This window comes from Natator depressus, chromosome 1 (assembly GCF_965152275.1).
Source record: "Natator depressus isolate rNatDep1 chromosome 1, rNatDep2.hap1, whole genome shotgun sequence".
Taxonomy (NCBI): Eukaryota; Metazoa; Chordata; order Testudines; family Cheloniidae; genus Natator; species Natator depressus.
The window spans coordinates 220,726,792-220,746,728 of NC_134234.1; the positions used below are offsets into that span (position 1 = coordinate 220,726,792).

Here is a 19,937-nt window from a genome sequence, read left to right on the forward strand (position 1 = left end):
GAATACTGTGGGAGACCGTATCAAAAGCTTTGCTAAAGTCAAGGAACAACACATCCACTGCTTTCCCCTCATCCACAGAGCCAGTTATCTCATCATAGAAGGCAATTAGATTAGTCATGCATGATTTGCTCTTGGTGAATCCATGCTGACTGTTTCTGATCACTTTCCTCTGCTCTAAGTGCTTCAGAATTGATTCTTTGAGGACCTTCTCCATGATTTTTCCAGGGACTGAGGTGAGGCTGACTGGCCTGTAGTTCCCCAGATCCTCCTCCTTCCCTTTTTTTAAAGATGGGCACTACATTAGCCTTTTTCCAGTCATCTGGGACCTCCCCCGATGGCCATGAGTTTTCAAAGATAATGACCAATGGCTCTGCAATCACATCCGCCAACTTCTTTAGCACTCTTGGATGCAGCGCATCCAGCCCCATGGACTTGTGCCCGTCCAGCTTTTCTAAATGGTCCCAAATCACTTCTTTCTCCACAGAGGGCTGGTCACCTCCACCCAGTGCAGTAGTCTGGGAGCAAACCTTGTTTGTGAAGACATTGGCCAAAAAAAGCATTGAGTACATTAGCTTTTTCCACATCCTCTGTCACTAGGTTACCTCCCTCATTCAATAAGGGGCCCACACTTTCCAGACTCCCAGCACGACATCACCCTTGTTGCTCACACTTCTAAACTTAATCCAGAGACTCTCAGGTTTTTCTGCAGTTTCATACCAGAGCTCCTTTATGTCAGTCCACATAAAGGATGACTACGTAGTACTGCTATCATTTTCCTTGCTAGCTCAAGTTGCAGAGGTCTGTGTGGTGGAGCTAAAGGTTTTAGTCCTACTGATGTCCCATATGGGTATCAATATGATGCTACTGGATGGAATTCGTGTGTTCAGTTTGCTTTTTTAAAAACCTAAGCAACTTCTCTCTCACACACCCCATTTTCAAAGAGCTCTAACGTTCCAAAGTCCAATGCTCAAAAGTTTGGAAATGCCAGAATAAGGGTTGGTTGTGCAACCTTAATTTGTCCCCCTTGTGGATATGCATTGTGATAGTCTTTAGTTAGATGATTGCGTCCTGGTTTTTTTTCCCCACAGCACCTCTGTCTTAATCAGTTCATAGGCCTATTTGAGCTCTGGGAAGAGGTGGACCCAAAACTAAAGACCTATGGTCTCAGCCACAGGGAGGGACTACAAAGTCCAGAAAACAGAGTACTTTGGGTAACAAATGTGAAAAAAGGGATGGGAGTGAGGATATCGGCCCAACATGGGATCCAGAGGGGATGCTAAGCAGAAAACCCCAGTCAGTGCCCACTGCTCCACAAAGGAGTCAGAGGAAATCTGCCTGGATACCGGATACCAGTAGAGAATGGAAGAGGGCACCTCCCCTTCCAACTTTCTCCACCTGGACAGATGGATGACCATCTTGGCCATGCCAGGAGGAGGTTGATGAGGAGATCTTGTGACTTTGGGGCTGTGGATGGAGTGTACAAGAGACATACTTACCCAGAGGGTACTGCAACCTGGTGCTCTCTGGGTAAGTATGTCTCTTTCATTACAGAATGGACAAGTGCCAGGAGGCTCCATGAACCATGCCAGCACACAGCTATGCTCACAGCTGCATGGAGGAGTTGCGAGTTAATATCCCTGGTGGGCCTTGGGGCAAGGTGAAGTACACACTGGCCCACCAGAGCTCCTGCCCTCTGCAGGTTGCAGGAGGTCCTGCCACTTGTTCCCCGGTGGTAGTATGAGGGCGAAGAAATGGATTTTGAGAGGGATGAGCATAGAGATGTTCATGAGGCATGGATGTTGTGCAAACGGTTCTTGTGGCATGTTGGGTGTGGCCAAGGACGCTCATGGGGCAGCGGGGGTTAAATTCCAGAGGGTCAGCAGTGAACGGGGATCACTCTTCCTCAGGATCCACTTGAGGAAAATGAGAGAAGGAGGAGACAAGGCTGCCCTCGCCTCCTGGAGCACACAACAGGGTAAGAGCAGGGTGGGCAGCTCCATGCACTGGCTGAGTGCTATAATCCCTCTGATCCTAATCCTGGACATTTTAGAGTCTGGTGGTACCAGCCAGGACCAACTTCCAGTGAATCAAGGGGGACTCCCTCACCTGCACATGGAGAAGGGGTTGTGTAGGAGGGGTTCTGCAAGGAGGGTCTTCTCCACAGTGGCTGCTACCGACCTGGTCACTGACACTAGATGCTTCCAGGTCCTGAGTAGGTCCCAGTAAAAGACTGGTAGCTCAGAGAGGTCTCAGGAGATAAGAGCTGCCTGGCATATTGGAGATGATGGAGGAAGATGTGCACCAAAATGCTTCATGTATGACTACCTGCACTGTCACTGAAGGGCCTGAATGCAGGAGCTGTGGACCTGCCTGTGGATGCAGAGCAGGCCTGGTCTGCCCTCCCATAAGAGGAGGCTCAGGACAGCCACAGAGACCCAGTGCAGACTGGCCAGAAAAACTCCAGAAACTTCTTCTGGAGGCTGTCTAGGGTTCCTGTAGGGTGCTCTCAATGTGCTGAAGTGGTACCAGAGCATAGACCGGACAGGTTGACAACCAGTGTCCTCCCCAAAAGGACAGGAAGTTGTCAAGGTTCCTCCCCCACTCTGAACTCTAGGGTACAGATGTGGGGACCTGCATGAAAAACCTCCTAAGCTTATCTTTACCAGCTTAGGTCAAAACTTCCCCAAGGTACAAAATATTCCACCCTTTTGTCCTTGGATTGGCCGCTACCACCACCAAACAAATACTGGTTACTGGGGAAGAGCTGTTTGGACACGTCTTTCCCCCCAAAATACTTCCCAAAAACCTTGCACCCTACTTCCTGGACAAGGTTTGGTAAAAAGCCTCACCAATTTGCCTAGGTGACTACAGACCCAGACCCTTGGATCTTAAGAACAATGAACAATCCTCCCAACACTTGCACCCTCCCTTTCCTGGGAAATGTTGGATAAAAAGCCTCACCAATTTGCATAGGTGACCACAGACCCAAACCCCTGGGTCTGAGAACAATGAAAAAGCATTCAGTTTTCTTACAAGAAGACTTTTAATAAAAATAGAATTAGAAATAAGAAATCCCCCCTGTAAAATCAGGATGGTAAATACCTTACAGGGTAATTAGATTCAAAACATAGAGAACCCCTCTGGGCAAAAACCTTAAGTTACAAAAAAGATACACAGACAGAAATAGTTATTCTATTCAGCACAATTCTTTTCTCAGCCATTTAAAGAAATCATAATCTAACACATACCTAGCTAGATTACTTACTAAAAGTTCTAAGGCTTCATTCCTGGTCTATCCCCGGCAAAGACAAAATGTAGACAGACACACAAACCCTTTGTTTCTCTCCCTCCTACCAGCTTTTGAAAGTATCTTGTCTCCTCATTGGTCATTTTGGTCAGGTGCCAGCGAGGTTACCTTTAGCTTCTTAACCCTTTACAGGTGAGAGGAGATTTCCTCTGGCCAGGAGGGATTTTAAAGGGGTTTACCCTTCCCTTTCTATTTATGACAGAAGTGCACAAGGGACTTGCTGTAGGGATGAAGCAGGGCTGTGTAGTGAAGGAGACTGACTGTAGGACCCTTGCCTTATTTGTTGCAAAAGTTTGGAAGATGTGTAGTGAATGAGGCAGGGGTCTGCAATAGTAAAGGCAGTTGAATGCTACCATGGAGAATTGAATTATAGACTTGAAATTAGACGAAGGTTTCTAACCATCAGAGGAGTGAAGTTCTGGAATAGCCTTCCAAGGGAAGCAGTGGGGGCAAAATACCTATCTGGCTTTAAGGTTAAACTCTAAGTTTATGGAGGAGATGGTATGATGGGATAACATGATTTTTGGTAATTGATCTTTAAATATTCATGGTAAATAGGCCCAATGATGTTAGATGGGGCTGGATCTGAGTTACTACAGAGAATTCTTTCCTGGGTATCTGGCTGGTGAATCTTGCCCATATGCTCAGGGTTTAGCTGATCGCCATATTTGGGGTGGGAAGGAATTTTCCTCCAGGGCAGATTGGAAGAGGCCCTGAAGCTTTTTCGCCTTCCTCTGTAGCATGGGGCACAGCTCACTTGCTGGAGGATTCTCTGCACCTTGAAGTCTTTAAACCATAATTTGAGGACTTCAATAGCTCAGACATAAGTGAGAGGTTTTTCGCAGAAGTGGGTGGGTGAGATTCTGTGGCCTGCGTTGTGCAGGAGGTCAGACTAGATGATCATAATGGTCCCTTCTGACATTAATATCTATGAATCTATATTTTTGTCTGTGCCACATACATCCTATGTGATGCTGGATAAGGCACTTGAAGCAAACTTTTTCATGTGTTCATTAATTGAGCATTTCTCAGTTTCTGGGTGCCTGCTTTTGAGACTACTGGGTCTTATGTGCAGAAGTGCTGAGGACTCAAAAGTGTGACTGAAGTCAATGGGAGAGCTATTCTTTGAACATATTAAGTGTGATATAATGCTAATGAAACATCAGGTCCTAGGTGTGCCAAATTGGGCACCCAAATAGGTGGATACTTTTGACCTTAATCTCTTTGTGCCTTAGTTCCCTATCTTTAAAATGGGGATAACACCCTTTCCTCTCACAGGGATGTTGTGGAAATAAATTTAATAATTGTGAAACATTCTAAAACTGTAATGGTGAGGACCATGAGGAGGAAATAATAATTGCGCCTTAGAACAAGGTTTAATAGTGTGCAGTGAATAAGGCATGGGTCACACATTGAATGATGATGAGGAAACAAAATACATTAAACACCATCCCTCCTGTGCACTGAGTGAGGTAGGAGTCCTGAGGAAAAAATAGAATGTAATCATGTAATTAAAGACTGCATCATAATGCATACAGCACAGTGGAGTCAAATTTAAAGTATCCTGGGCAACCTGAATTCTGGCATTTCCTAAACTTAGAGTGCTTGAGTTTCCAACCTTAACGTTCTTTTAGCATGTGTATGGGGAGTGGGATGGGGGTGCTCATTTTCTGAAGTGGAAATAATAGGGAGTTTTGATGTGATTACCAAACATGCTGTCATTTGGCCTAAACCAGATTTTAATCTTGGTTTTCCAGATGTGAAACTCCGCTATGTTAACTCACTGTTCCAACAAAACTCTACTAAAGTCATTTGGTTTTTGTTTGCTTTTTTTCATCTGGTGTTCAATGACTGTTTAAGTGCATAAGTCTAATGTTCAATGTGTTTTTTTTTTAACAGATCTTATTGTTGTGATAGCCTCAATTATTGTTCTGAGTGTGGGATCAAATGGGCAGGTGTTCGCCACATCTGCCATAAGGTACGTTCTTCTAGTGACTGTAACGTAACTAAATAAATACAAGAGCATGCATCTATAAACCCATCAATTGTTATTGCCAAAGATGATTATCAAAATGTCAAGGTAAATGGACTATGAAGAACTCAGTGTACCATTGTGCCTCGGTCACTGATTGGGAAAGGCAGCATCGAGGCAACGCATACTGCATGGGTGTGGGTGTGGAAGCAGAGAGGACACAACTAAAGAAACATTATGTCCCATACAAAACATCCAACACTCTTTCTGAAGGGAAAAAAGAATATTACAGCACGTTGGTTTATTTAAGAAGTAATCCAGACACCACTTAATTCACTTGGTACTTTTTTGGAGAATGTGTAATTACTTCACTTAAATCCATCAAAGCACAATTGCATTTTATCTGGCACAGGTAACACATACCATGCAGGAACCAGACACATTTGATTTATGCAGTGTTTGTTCAGCTTGCCCCAAGTAGCACAATGTTGTTTTGGATGGTAAACTGAGTAAATACTGGAAAGGAGCGATAAGGAGTGGTGGAGGTGCATTCCCACTGTGCTTAATCCAGCAAAGGGGTGCTGCACCTCCTATAATGTGTTAAGTGCCCTCCCTCCCACTTGAGTCATTGGGAAGTGAGGAAGTCAGCACTTTGCAGGACTGGGCCCACATATATACAACTCCCTTTTAGTATATATCTAAGGTATTTATGGGCACTGACTTTTGGCATATAAGAACTGACAAGATTATGAAGACATAAATGTCCAGAACAAATATGTACTTTCTGTTTCCACAGGTGAATGTGTATGTTAAGATTTGTTTAATTTAGGGCTGCCAATTAATCACCATTAACTCACACAATTAACTAAAAAAAAATTAATTGGAATTTAAAAAATTATTTGCGATAAATCTCACTGCTAAACAATGGAATACCAATTAAAAATGATTAAATATTTTTCTACCTTTTCAAATATATTGATTTCTATTACAACACAGAATACAGCATACCGTGCTCACTTTATATTATTATTTTTGATTACAAAGATTTGGACTGTAAAAATGCTAAAAAGATAGTATTTTTCAATTCACCTCATACAAGTATTGTAGTGCAATCTCTTTATTGTGAAAGTGTAACTCACAAATGTAGATTTTTTTTGTTACATAACTGCACTCAAAAACAAAACCATCTAAAACTTTAGAGGCTACAAGTCCACTCAGTCCTACTTCTTGTTCAGCCAATTGCTAAGACAAACAAATTTGTTTACATTTAGGGAAGATGATGCTGCCTGCTTCTTATTTACAATATCACCTGAAAGTGAGAACAGGTGTTGGTATGGCACTGTTGTAGCCGACATCGCAAGAGAGTCTAAAATTCATGTTCTGGTTGGTTACTTAAGTTGCATAGCATTGTCTCTACTCACTGATTGTTTTTAGTTACATAAATCACCAATCAAAATGAGAATTGTGACTTTTACAGTTGAATGTTCAATTCACGTTTTGCTTTTGGAAAATATCAGAGTTAAAAGTTTACTTTTTGCCAGTGTTCATGCTAGTAAAGTTTTGGTACTGAATGGTCTCAGAAAGCAAACATTTGAGAGTCACAAATAAGTAAAAATGTAATGTGCTTATGAGTATGAACAAATGTGTACAGTTTATTTAACTATTTGGTATAATGATATACTATACACTTAAATACAGAGTAGTCTACAGTATTGAAATTATGGGTCCACACACACAAGGTACCGAATAGCCTTAATTCACAGGCACATCTCTGGGAACAGAAGTTGCTCAGCATCCTGAAGGATGATCAGGAACATGGGGGAGGGGGCGGGGGCGGGTTTTTTTTTTTAATTATAGTATATAAATGTACCCTGAAGGTTGTATGCAGATTAAAAAAATAGTTTTGTATCGATATTTAAGTTTTTGATTTTCATTTCACATTTTTCTTTCAGAGGAATCCGGTTTCTCCAGATACTTCGCATGCTTCATGTAGATCGGCAGGGTGGCACTTGGAGACTCTTAGGATCAGTTGTTTTCATACATCGTCAGGTACTGGATATTTTAAAATTCCTAACACGTTGTCCATGAAGCTTATTCATCTCTTGGACTTCAAACCATGATCTGGTTTAAAATGAACAATTATTGTTGCAAGATAGAATGAATCACTTTCAAAGACAATCACGTTTCTTTTTATTTTTAAAACAGGAACACAATTAGGCTGAATATTTCTTTCAATCTGGGGGCTAGTAGGCACCAGCAGTGGTATTTTCTGGAAATTAGCATTATAGTTGTGAATAATGGTTCTCTGTGAAGTTTGATGGAACTATTCAGGCAGAATTTATTTAACATAGTTCCATGGTTTGTCTCACATATGAAAATGCTGCCAGCTGTATTTGCAGGAAATGTCTTCTAACCCAGGTTATTTTGGCAAAAAAACAAACCAGTTGAAAAATTTTAAGTAAACACATCAGCCATTTTAACCATTCCTTTTTATTTAGCTACTTAAATATTGGGGTTTCTAATCTGTGCTATAAATAAAAATATTAAATATAGTGTGTTAACATGCAGGAAACACTTTTTTATCTAAGGATATAGGCTGTGAAATAGAGGTAAATATTTCTATAAATAGCAGTCTGTTTTTGTTAAAGCTTGTCCATTTTACCATTACCTCTCCTGTTCAAAAGTACTTAAGCTTAAATAATCACTTTTCGTATAGACTTTTTTTACACATACTTTGGCAAATGAATGATTGAAGGTCCCTTTTTAAAGGGTCACTTTTGAATAGTTTTTGGTGAAAACGGGTGCTTGAAGTTAACCATATCAACATATTATTGTCATCCTCTCTTACTCATCCAGTCATATTATAGTGGCTTGTTCCACACTATAGATTTCTTCACCTTTATAGCCAGTTATTTCTCCTCCTATGACAGTCCTTCCTTCACACTCCTTCATATAAATCTGTTCTCCAATTAGTGTAAACAACTATAAACTTCCATCACAGCTGCTACCTGCATTTGCTCCAGCAGATCATTTAGGTTATGTTACGGATGACTGGGAACTGCTTAAAGCAAAACACTGAATCTATAGTATAGTTATTCTTGTGCTATTAACATTTCTGCTGCACCATAGGTAACTTCAGATCCAACAGGCTGAACTCCATTGAAAAACACTGAATTCCTGTTTAAAAAAAAAATCCCCAAACAAATAGCAAAAATCCCTCAACACAAATCCACTTCATTCCTAAATGACAGGAGGAATTTTAATGGCCCATGTCAGTGTAAGCTTCATTGTTTATCTCTACAGTGCATGGCTATCCATATAATACTGGACTAGACTCCTAAAGTATTTTCTTAGTATTCATAAGGCTTACTGTGGGGGTTTTCTGGGGGCAAATAAAAAAATACCTTGGAGAAGATAAGCCCATGAACCAAATGAATTTAAAGTTATATTAATCCAGAGAAGTGATTATGGTGATCTATAAACAGTCTTCATATCTGTGATGCTTGACCCAGGAGATCACCCACTGACACACGAGCAGTTCAAAATCAAAAATATTCTTTATTGACATTGGATAATTGTAGCTGAAACTGCAGTGAACAGAAGGGAAAACATAACTTTTATTCCCCTCCAGTCTGCAATAGAAATTTGGGTTTTAAAGGAAAAAGGACCTCAGCTTCTTTTTCTTTGCAGCCAGCATACAAAGCAGACTTTCATTTGTTCTTGTTGCTGAATTGGACACTTTTTCAACACAAAATAGGATCCTAAATCCCTGAAAAGTACACAAAAGGAAATTATTTGGGTCCCACTGAAAATAGATTCGCTTGGATCTGTCTGTGCCCAGAAAAGCTTACTAAAGATTGAACCAATGCTTTCCATGTGTGTTTGAGTTTTACATATAGCTGTATTAGCTCACTGAAACCCGATTTGGCCAGGGCACTCAGCTATTTTCAGAAGGTTGAGCTTATACTAGTGTCTTTTGCCAAAGGCAACAGAACATGAGTCAATATCACATATGGTGATGGAAAAACTTGGAAAAAATCATGCAGCTCACTGAAAAACTATTGAGTTAACTTATCCAGCTCCAGTTTGAGTCTCTAATCTCAGAGGTTCACTTATCCCTCATCTTGCTTTGTGAGCTGCCATAATGCTTCTAATAGAAGGTCAATTGATGGTTTTTCTAAGAGTTCTGAGTAGTATTATTATTTGAGATTTGTCATAATTAAAAATGTGTCCAGGTTTAAAAGAACTTACTGACTTAAGCCCCTCAATACTGATCTGTCATGTTACCCTATATGTAAGTGTGATTCTGGCTTTCTTTGCACACCACCCCACACTAACCTTGTTTCAGTCATAACTGCAAAGTATAGCATGTTAGACTTCTGTGGGGGAGGAAAGGGAAAAGAAATATTTTTGTCACTCTGTTGGTGGTTCACCTGATGAATATCATCTTGGTCTGTTAGCTGTCCTTCTCAAAAGCATGAGAGTAAGCTTGGCTGTGTGGTAAGTGCAAGGACTGCAAGACCTGGACTCTTGAGTTGTGCATCTGGCCCTTCTACTGACTTCCTTGTTTTGGGCAAGTTATTTAACTTCTGTCTGTTACTTCAGCTATAAAATAGAGATAATAGTCTGAGCCTCGATTTCTGCAAAACTTTCAAGCAACTTCAGATGTTAGATCCTATATTAGTGCAAGCTATCAACTCCTATTTCTTTATATGTGCTCTAATTCACTTTTTGTTGAAATTTTTATATCCTATCTACATATCTCCTTAGTATAAGGCTGCTGGAACATTTTTAATATTTATATATACACACTTGCTATTGCAATATTTGTTTGTAAACATGTATGTACGTATTCAGAGTGGCCATTAGAGATGATCTGAGGAAGTGGTGTTTTCATCCAGACTGAGTTTTGACAAGGGTTCAGGCTTTGATGAATTGGGCTACGATTTAGAGATGCTGATGCTGAAATATCCTTGGTAGTTCTGGTGACATTTCAGCCACAGTGGTGGGAATCTCATGAGATCCTGCCCAACTCCACTAAAACTCGTATTGGTCTGCCTCATTTTAAAGCCAATACTTCACATAGAAAATCTCTTCAGCTATTGTCTGGCCTCCATTCCAAGGCAAAATCAGTGAGAAAGTAGTAGATTCTGTGTTCCAATTACTTGTGACATCTACCAATAGCTTGGATGTTTGAAGCAAGACACAGACAGCTTTTGTGGCACTAATATGGTACCTTCATTCAGTGGGAAGTGATGTCATCTCCGGGGGATGGAAGCATAGGAACTTCATGCTCAGTTGGTGACTAGAACATCCACCTCCATTGGCTTTCTTGCCCTTCACAGCCTACAGAATTCAGGCTTTCCAAGTGTTAAATGGACACCCATAAATAGAGGCTGCTCAAGACTATCTGCTGCCCTAGGCAAAACTTCAGTGTGCCACCCCTCTCCTTATAAGCCTAGGATGGCAGATTTGACCCAGCTGTCCATCTGTCAAATTTGAGTGACTGGAATTGCAACCTGGTGCATGGGGTCAGAGCCACTCTCATTTGGCCAGGACACCCCTCCATCATGATAGAGGGGCAGCTGGGCCAAATCTGCTGCCCTGGGAAGGTGCCTAGTTTGTCTATACCTACAGTAACCCATGCCTACAAACTAAACAGCGTAATGAATGGATGATCGCTGCAGAAAGAGGAAGGACTTGGACAAGATAGCACAGAAAGCTGCCAAAACCAAGAGAAAACAATGTGAGCAGCAAATGTAAAAGGAACTCTTAACAGAGTGCAAAGCAGTAAGATCAGACATACCAAGTGTATTAACTGCTGTACAAAAAGAGGCAGCAGAGTTGGTGGAGGAGAGGTTGACCACAATGAACTAGTGAAGATTCAGCTCTGACTTCCTTGCTCAACCAATGCATCAGGCAACTAGAGCTGAGAAAAAGACTTACAGGTGAAACTGGAGCTACTAAAAACTGAGACTAGAAAGGGAACAATCGGGACTAATGGATTACCTGAACATTTATTGAGAAGGGAGAATGCTTTGTTTTGTGCAAAGGTTAATTAGGTGCACTGAATCTGGATTATCCCAGTGAAATTTCAGTGGGCAGGGTTTTTAGAGTCTTGACTCCTGATGCTACAAGTAGCAGTTGTCTCAGGGAGCATTCCAAGGCTTCACCATTTCCACCAGAAAGATGCTGTAATGAAAAAACAAAGGGAATGGAAAGAAATTAGTTTAAGGTAATAAAACCCAGATCTTCCAGGAACTCTCCTCCCTGACGTTTAGTTTCAGATGCTAGTGTAAGACATGACAGAAGAATGGTGGGAGAGAAACATCTATTTTAAATAAAGGGGTTCTTTGTTAGACGGGTGTTTTTATTTTTAAAAACCACTTTTGCAATATTTGGGACACAAAATAAAGAAGAATTGTCTGGAATTCAGAATGGTGACTAGAAGAACACAAAGAATTGGGGAAAGATACAGATGAGGTATGTAGTAAATTTTACTATTCAGTCTTCTTGCAGGTGGCAAAGCTTAAATAAAAAGTATTACAAAAGACAAAGCAGGAATTAACCCCCAGTCTCTCAGGCAACACAAAGTAAATGTGGATAAAGTCTCAGATCCCTTTTAAAATGTTAACTAAAAAAAAGTTTGAGGTGGAAGGCAATAATGTGCTCCCCATGTCTGTTAATATGCTGGGGGATGCGAAGAAGAGATTAATTTTCTGTAAATAAATCACATACTCTAAGAGTGACTAGTAGGATTTACCTTCAGTTTTAAAAGACATTAATATTTGGCCTATCACCAAAGTTGGCCAATGACATTGCAAAGTCTTATGTCTATTTTTACCTGTCCAAATCTACTGTCAGGGACCATTTGGCCTTGAATGACTTAGTCTTGAAGCAAATACAAAGCTATTCATGGATTCCTCTATATATATATTTTTTTTTTATGGAAGTACATTTTGCCTTCTAAACTTGCTGATAGTGTCTTTCCAACCTTGCCATTGCACAGCATTGCCATGATAGTGCCTTTCAGCAAAATATGCTAGTATGTGAAACTAAACAAAGTTATTGGTTTCAAACTGGAAAGTACATAACTTAAGCCTATTTCCTTTCTTTTGTGATAGGAACTCATAACTACTCTGTACATTGGATTCTTGGGACTGATCTTCTCATCCTATTTTGTCTATCTTGCTGAGAAGGATGCAGTGGATGAAGATGGAAGAACAGGTTTCTCCAGCTATGCTGATGCCCTGTGGTGGGGTGTGGTAAGTCATCTGTAGCAAAGTGTGTGCCTAGTCTTTGTCCACTCTCATGCAAGATAGACCATTGACATTAATAGGGATTTTTTTTCCTGAGTAAGGATTTATTGATTTGCAAAATCAGACCTATTTGTAAATGGTAATCTAGAAGGGAAATTTAACCTTTTTTTTAAAAAAGTAGATGCAATAGAACTAAAATATGTCAGTAATGAAGTATATTATAAAGGCAAAGTAGTGACTCCGTGGTAAAGTTTGCATTGCATTTTGTACTTAAAGTAGGAATTAAATCCTTATTTTAAAGAGTGAGACATTAATCTTGAAATTTTACATCCTCTTTTGAGCCCAATTTAATTTCCAGTGATTTTTCTAAAAAGAAACGTTACTGTAAGAATGTTCCCTCTTAGAAATTTAGGCCAAGGTGTTCCATTATTTAGATACCTCTCGCTATGCCACTGTAGTGACAGCCCCCAAAGCATGCGTGTGGATGTCAGGTATGTGTACTACAACACAAACTGCATATTCTAAAACACGGAATACGGGAAGTTGTGATAACATTAAATAGTTCCATTGAAAGTAGTTGACAGAGCCCTCCAGATCCATCAGCAGTTTTGGATGTCTGATAGTGCTTCCCAGATTCACCAGCAGGGCTCAGTAAGGAGTCATGGTGAACTAGAGAAGAAGGTTTGGGGCTGGGGGTAATGGTCAGTTATGGGAGTTGTATAGGGGTGTGAATGTCCAGCTGGATGGAGAAGGGAGTATGTGGTTATGTGGGGGAGTGAAGAGAAAGAACATGTATTGGTGAGGTGGTAGGGTTATGCTCCTCTAGCCATGTTCATCACATTCGTGACACATCTCTGGGAAATGTCTTTCCTCTGCTCACCAGCAGTCTGAGTCTGATACACCACCTGTGCTCCTGAGGCAGCTTTCCCCCCTGGTAAATCTCATGTGGCTCATGATCTTGGAGTGTCAGTGTGGCAAACCAGATGAGGCTGACAAATCAGGTCTGGTGACAGGGTGGGGAATGACCTACTCTGAGGATATTTATGATGATATTGGGGGCAGACTTAGAGCCACTAGCTCCCAAATATTCACAACTTGCCCGTTCAGCCTTTACACATCCCTTAACTGCCTATTCTCCCCTCTTCCCAAACTGTGCTGTAAAGCAAAACCTTAATTCCTAGCTCATACTTCCCATTGACAAGCTTACAGTGCATATATCTAACAGATGTTACATTTGCTGTATTTGTTGTAGTGCTAATAAGGGAATGTTGTGTATTTCATATTGTTTCTTCATACGTGCACGGGAGTTCATAGCAGAGGTGTACAGCATGTCTGTAAGACTACTGAATGTGAAGGGGGAGTGCTAAGGTATGCTATAGAAGGTTCTATCTTGCTTATGTGGGTGGGTTTTGCACTTAGACAACCTTCTGCTGGCTTTGACATACGTGTGTGTGAGAGAGAGGAAAATTTATCTGGTTTAATCCAAGAACAAAGAGATAAGCAGTTCAAGTCTTTGTAAAGAAAAAATGGAAAACTTCCTTAAGTAACAAAGTAATATTTTACCTGAATCTAAATAATCCATTAAATAAAGACTGGTAAGAGTTTGTGGGATGGAAAAAAAAGGGGCCTTGAAAGTCCCAATACATAAACATTTATAATATTTGTGTTACAAGGGTGATGTATAAACTTCTACTAAAATTATTTTTTATAAAAATTTGGTTTACCCATTTTTAATGGCTCAGTTCAAAAATTTTGTAAATCTTTAATTCCAATGATTTGGTTATCATGTATCAACAAATTTGTAGGGTACACAAAGCATCCAATAAATTCATCCAAAAAAATGAAAAACCCTGACCAAACGAACCCCACCCTGAAATGACCAGACAGAACTAAATAGTCTGGCAGGGGGAAAACCCAATGGCCCACAAAATCAAAAGTTTGTTAAACCCCTCTATAGACATATATGATAAAAAGCTTATAAGGAACTTCAAGCTTTGTGCATCTGGGCATAAAACAACCTTTAGTCAATGGAGCTTAAGAAACTTTCCACAAGAACAGATTGCTGAAAAAATATAGAATAAAAACCAAAACAGTAAAGGCCAAACAAGTCTGTGCCTTTTTAGACTGACATCACAAAAAGTCATGTCTATGCTGAGGAAACTTTAACAGCAACCAATTCCTACTTGTTCTACTACCAGTTCAGTTGAACTGGTTTTCAAAACAGTCGGGACATGGCTGCTCAGCTAGTTTTTACCACTGTTTCAGCTAAATATGATAAGTAAATCTAATCAAAATGGTATTAGAAGAGGGACTAGCTCTGGGAGTCTCAACAACATTAGGGCTCCCACCAGAGCTTGCATCAGTTCAACTGATCTCGTGGGAAGCTTGTAAATTCCCCCAGTGTAGTCAAGACCAAAAGAGGCTAGTGGCTCTGTCTGTCATATATAAATTGGGATGATTGTTCAACGTAATTGTTAAAGGATGCTGATCTGTGTTCTTGTGAATTTTGTAGTATTTAGCTATGGTTTAATAAGGTTTCCCGTCACTGTGGTATATAAATACTTTCCGTGCGTAGTAAACGCACAAACATCCCTCTCTCTTTTAGCTGCTGGCAGGAACATGCTTAAAGAATTAAATCCAATTTTCTAACAAGAGAAACTATTTTGGAGTCTGAGGGCTAGATGCTGCAGCCCTGACAGAGTAAAGGCTGCAGAATCCGGGCTTAAAATAGTTAAGCTCTCTTCATATGAGCATATTTTGCAAATATTCTTGATTATAAGTTAAAAGAAAACTGGGAGAATTTTCAAGAGAAATGAGTAAGTTTAAAATGTAGGCTATTTTGGTGTTTGTTTTAAATGCTTTCCATTGTTTAAGATAGGTACGTTTAGAATTCAACCTATTTTTTTAAAGTGTTTATGTATTGCACCAAGTGCTCAGGGATTTTTCTGTGAAATTCTACTTAAGTTGTGTAATGGGTAGATAAAATCAGCTTTGTCTTTATCTGTGTGAGGCACATGAAGGAAGAATACTGTTCAAATTGTTTAAGCTTTCCAGACGTGTAGGCCTCGGCAGTGTTAGTGAGTCACGGTGCAGGTGCAGTTCACAGCTGGGACCAGTGACACAGGGCAAAGTGAATCACTTAGTTTCTTTTTTCTTTTAAAACCTCCTATAACACAAAAACACAGATGTGGAGTTATTAGGGAGTGAAATTTGATTTCACTTTTGCTTTTCAAAACTAATCCAGTTTAAAAAAAAAATTCTTGGTAGCAGCTTTTGACAGTTTTTTGTGTATCTGCTAAAACCACAGAGTCTATTATGTGTGATATTTTGACTACCGTAGAAAGTGCAAGCTTGCTGAATTTGATACAAAGGTCCTAAAGGGTTTAAACATGAGGAAAAAGGAAAATAAAACAAAAATAAAAGGAATTTGGAACCAAATTTTAACCAGGTTCACTCACTCTAGCTGTGAATGCAAAGCTGTTTCATCTACTTTTGACAGGCATGGCAGATTTAATTGTAGAGTTCCATCAAAGGCTTGTAGCGTCTTATGTGAACCATTTTCAGCACTATTACCTTGTTAAAATATATGGAAAGACATTTCCTAAGGGATTATCAGTCTGGAAAAATTATTAATCCTGCCTGTTTTTAAGTTATTTTTGAGTCCTCTTTCGGGGCAGGAGTTGTTGACATCTCATTTCCATTCCCATCTCTTGAGACCCTACCTTAGTGTCTTTTGATGAGAACAGGGCTAATTTATGTCTTGTAGAATTTGAGTCAAATAGCTGATTGCCTACATCAGGTTACCCTGCCTATAATACCAATTTCTGAGCTATTTCACCAAATCTCCAATATCAAGTACCCATGTCCCAGCCAGAGCAACGTCCCTTTATTTTTAAAGTTTGGTCCTAAAGCCCTGATCTTGAAAAAGCTTTAAGCATGCGAATACTCCTGTTGCTGTCAGTGAAACTACTCCTCCTCCTTGAAGCTATGCATGTGCATGTGTTTGTAGGATCAGAGGCCAGGTTAGCTAGAGCATATGCAGAAGATATGAGTGGACATGTGATGTAATGAATCTGGTTTAGGCAACAGGCTTATTTTTCCAATAGCTAATTATTAAATATATGCTGAGCGGTTCACTAGTATCTACTAGAAATACGTTCAAAATTCTGGACAGGATTAAGAAAGCTGGAGAATTTACATTATCTATAATCCATTCTGCATACTTACAAGTATTAATTAGATTAGCAAGAAAGAATCCTCTTAAAGTGGCAATGGAGAAACTTCCTGAGACGTGTCCAGACACCTGCAGGAATCTGTCCGCCAAATGTCTGCTGCAGGGATGGAAAAGCATCTCTCTCTCTCTCTTTTTTCTGTGGTTATGGCTTTTTATGCTGTCTCCCACAGTAATGTTAGAGTAGTTCAGCATTACTGCAGTTGGTTTTTAATTCCTGAGTGCTTGAGAACTCAGAAGAACAAGGAGCCTTTCATAGGAAAATGAAGGGGAGAAGAAAAAGCAAGACATTAAAGGATTATCTGGGTGCACTGAGCAGCTGAATGGTCATTAAGGAATCATTGCTTTGATTTCCTCCACTCCCCTGATTGTTTTGAAACTTAACATGTGGTGTTGGTGATTATCATTATTATTTCTTTGTTTTGGGGTAGTAAGCAATAGCCCTAATCATTATTAGGGCCCTGTTATGCTAGGGGCTGTACAGACTCATGGGAAGATGTGGTCCTTGCTGAGGTGAGCATACAATTTAAAGTTGCAGGGAAATAAAGATACTAAAATATTGAGTTTGCTAAACAACTGGCATTTTGTTCAGAATGAGGTGCCAAGAGTCTATAAAGTAAATGTGAGTCTAGTTTTCAGGGCTTGAAAGTCTTTGTTCAATAGTATTTTCAGCCCTGTGTTGTTTTTTAAATCCTCCTTCCTAGCTTTTTACAGTGCTTCCCTGAGAGATTGCTCTAAAGGAAGCATATTCTCTCCAACTGTTTATAGGCTCTTCAGGAAAACCTTTAAAAACTATAGATTAATGACACTGAAGTGCTTTGAGATTCTGATGAACAGCACTTTATAAGAAATAGGCATTATTATTTATTATTATTCTTTATAGTATCTAACTGGGTGCAACAACTGGAAATAGCAGCGACTGTGCCCTAAATGGCAGTATTCTCACTAGAGCCGTTCAAAAAACATTTGCCAAAATGAAATTTTAGTGAAATATGCTATTTTGTTGAAGCCAAAAGGTTTTGCGGAGATGTTTGTTCCCATGAAACTTTGGGTAGGAAGATTTTTGGGTCGGGGTGAGCACAGAGAGCAAAGACTGACTCTATAGCTCAGTGGGAGAGTCGGGTTCAAGCCCCTGCTCTGCCTGTTTTGGTGTGATGTGGGATGAAAAATTCTGCTCTGATTTGGAGCAGAGGAGGGAGTGGAGCCTCGTTCTTCCATTTACTAGGCCAACATGCTAACCATGAGGCTAAACAGCCTCACTCTCTCCTTTTCAGAAATTTTTTTTGAAAGATTTTGTCCAAGGAGAAACAAACAAATTCTGAAATCTTGAAAGTTGTCACAAAATAGAATTGGCATCCTTTGGTCAAGCCTAATTCCCATAGCCTCCTTTGTTCTCATTCTGAATGGTTAGGTGAAAGTGAATTCATCAACCTGTTTTGGTCACATTTCTGGTATTATTGATGGCAAAATATAAGGAGTGGGGAATGGCTATGTCCTGAAACTTAATAAGTCTTTATAGACGTAGCTGTTAAAATTATTTGTATTGGACAGAATGAAAAATACTCTGTCAATAGCTAGAGTTTTTAATTTTGAGAAGAAGCAAACCATCTTTGCAATGTTGAAACAGGGCAGTGGGCAGGGCCAATTACGGCAATATGATGAAAGATTCAGCACGTATAGAACCTGGGTCTGCAGATTCCCTGGGAAGTGACTATCTCCACACCACCACCTAACACCTCTGACAGTGGAAACACTTACCAGAACATGAGTCTCAGGGGCCCAAACATGGGTGTACTGCCCAGGGAGGGCCAAATTGACAAGACATGCCTGATGGGTCCAGACATACTATTTTAGCCTGGGGAGGAAGTTTGTGTCGACAACCAGGCAGAATCCTAGCTAGCTGCTGTTACAGATTGTGCTTTTTCGCGCTATTCCTGACCTTAGCTTTACCTCCTGACTCTGATACCCAGTTCTCGACTTGGCTTTGTTTCCTGCTTCTGAATTCCAGTTCCCGATCCCTGGCTTTTACGTCCAAGCACTGAGTCCTGACTCTGGCCCCTGGTTCCCAACCCTGGATCAACCCACAACTCCACTTCCTAGTGTCTGACTGGCTTTAGACACTAGGCCACCTGTCCAAAACCCATCCTTGACATATGGTGTGTTAAACATGCCTCGACATGAGTGCCCTGCCCTTTGTGGCCCAGCATCCCACTTTGAGTAGTGGTGGCCAGGGCCTCTTCTCCCAGTCAGGCAGATGCAACAGGATGGGGTCCCCTTGTACTTACAATCTGTCTGCTGGTGTATCTATTCAGATGGGTGCACTGGAACCATTGTACTCCTCTCTTCCTGCTACGAGTCCTCTGCTGGGGGGTGTTGATGGAGCCCCCCAGTGCAGTGCCCCAAAGAGATGAATGGGGTTACTCACCTCTCTCCAGACTATTGAGATCAAGATTCTATCATAAGCAAATGATTTCAGGAGCTGGGGCTTTAGGCACGGGCCTATCGTGTTTATGCCAAATGGATTGTCATGTGTTGTGATGCTTTCACATTGCTTTCTGGAATAACTTTACCACTTTGCAGTGAATATTTTCTTTGTTTATGGTGCAGGTAACGGTCACAACAATTGGTTATGGAGACAAAGTACCACAGACGTGGATTGGGAAGACAATAGCTTCCTGTTTCTCAGTATTTGCTATATCTTTTTTTGCTCTTCCAGCGGTGAGTGAGAATTCAAAGCAGTTATTTAATCCTATGTGTAAATAATACTAATACTTGTTAATTGATGCCATTGTTAAGAAAATGTGGTGTTTTTAAAAAAATTCTCAGAATATACCACGTAGTTTATTACACCTTTTAACTTGTAATATTCCTCACGAAAGGAAGAATGTTTCATAGATATTTAGGTCAGAAGGGACCATTATGATCATCTAGTCTGACCTCCTGCACAACGCAGGCCACAGAATTTCACCCACCACTCCTGCAAAAAACCTCACACCTATATCCGTGCTATTGAAGTCCTCAAATTTGTAGTTTAAAGACTTCAGGGAGCAGAGAAACCTCCAGCAAGTGACCTGTGCCCCATGCTACAGAAGAAAGCGAAAAACCTCCAGGGCCTCTTCCAATCTGCCCTGAAGGAAAATTCCTTCCCGACCCCAAATATGGCGATCA

General features: G+C 40.4%; 1 protein-coding gene across 1 annotated transcript in view; it reads left to right on the forward strand.

The window, feature by feature from the left end:
• Nucleotides 1-19,937, forward strand: part of LOC141975625 (potassium voltage-gated channel subfamily KQT member 1-like) — a 737,650-nt gene that overhangs the window by 82,968 nt on the left and 634,745 nt on the right. Inside the window, exons 4-7 of the mRNA XM_074936161.1 lie at nt 5,207-5,285; nt 7,232-7,328; nt 12,404-12,544; nt 19,377-19,487. Coding sequence (XP_074792262.1) covers nt 5,207-5,285; nt 7,232-7,328; nt 12,404-12,544; nt 19,377-19,487 — 428 coding nt within the window. The remainder of the gene's footprint in view (nt 1-5,206; nt 5,286-7,231; nt 7,329-12,403; nt 12,545-19,376; nt 19,488-19,937) is intronic.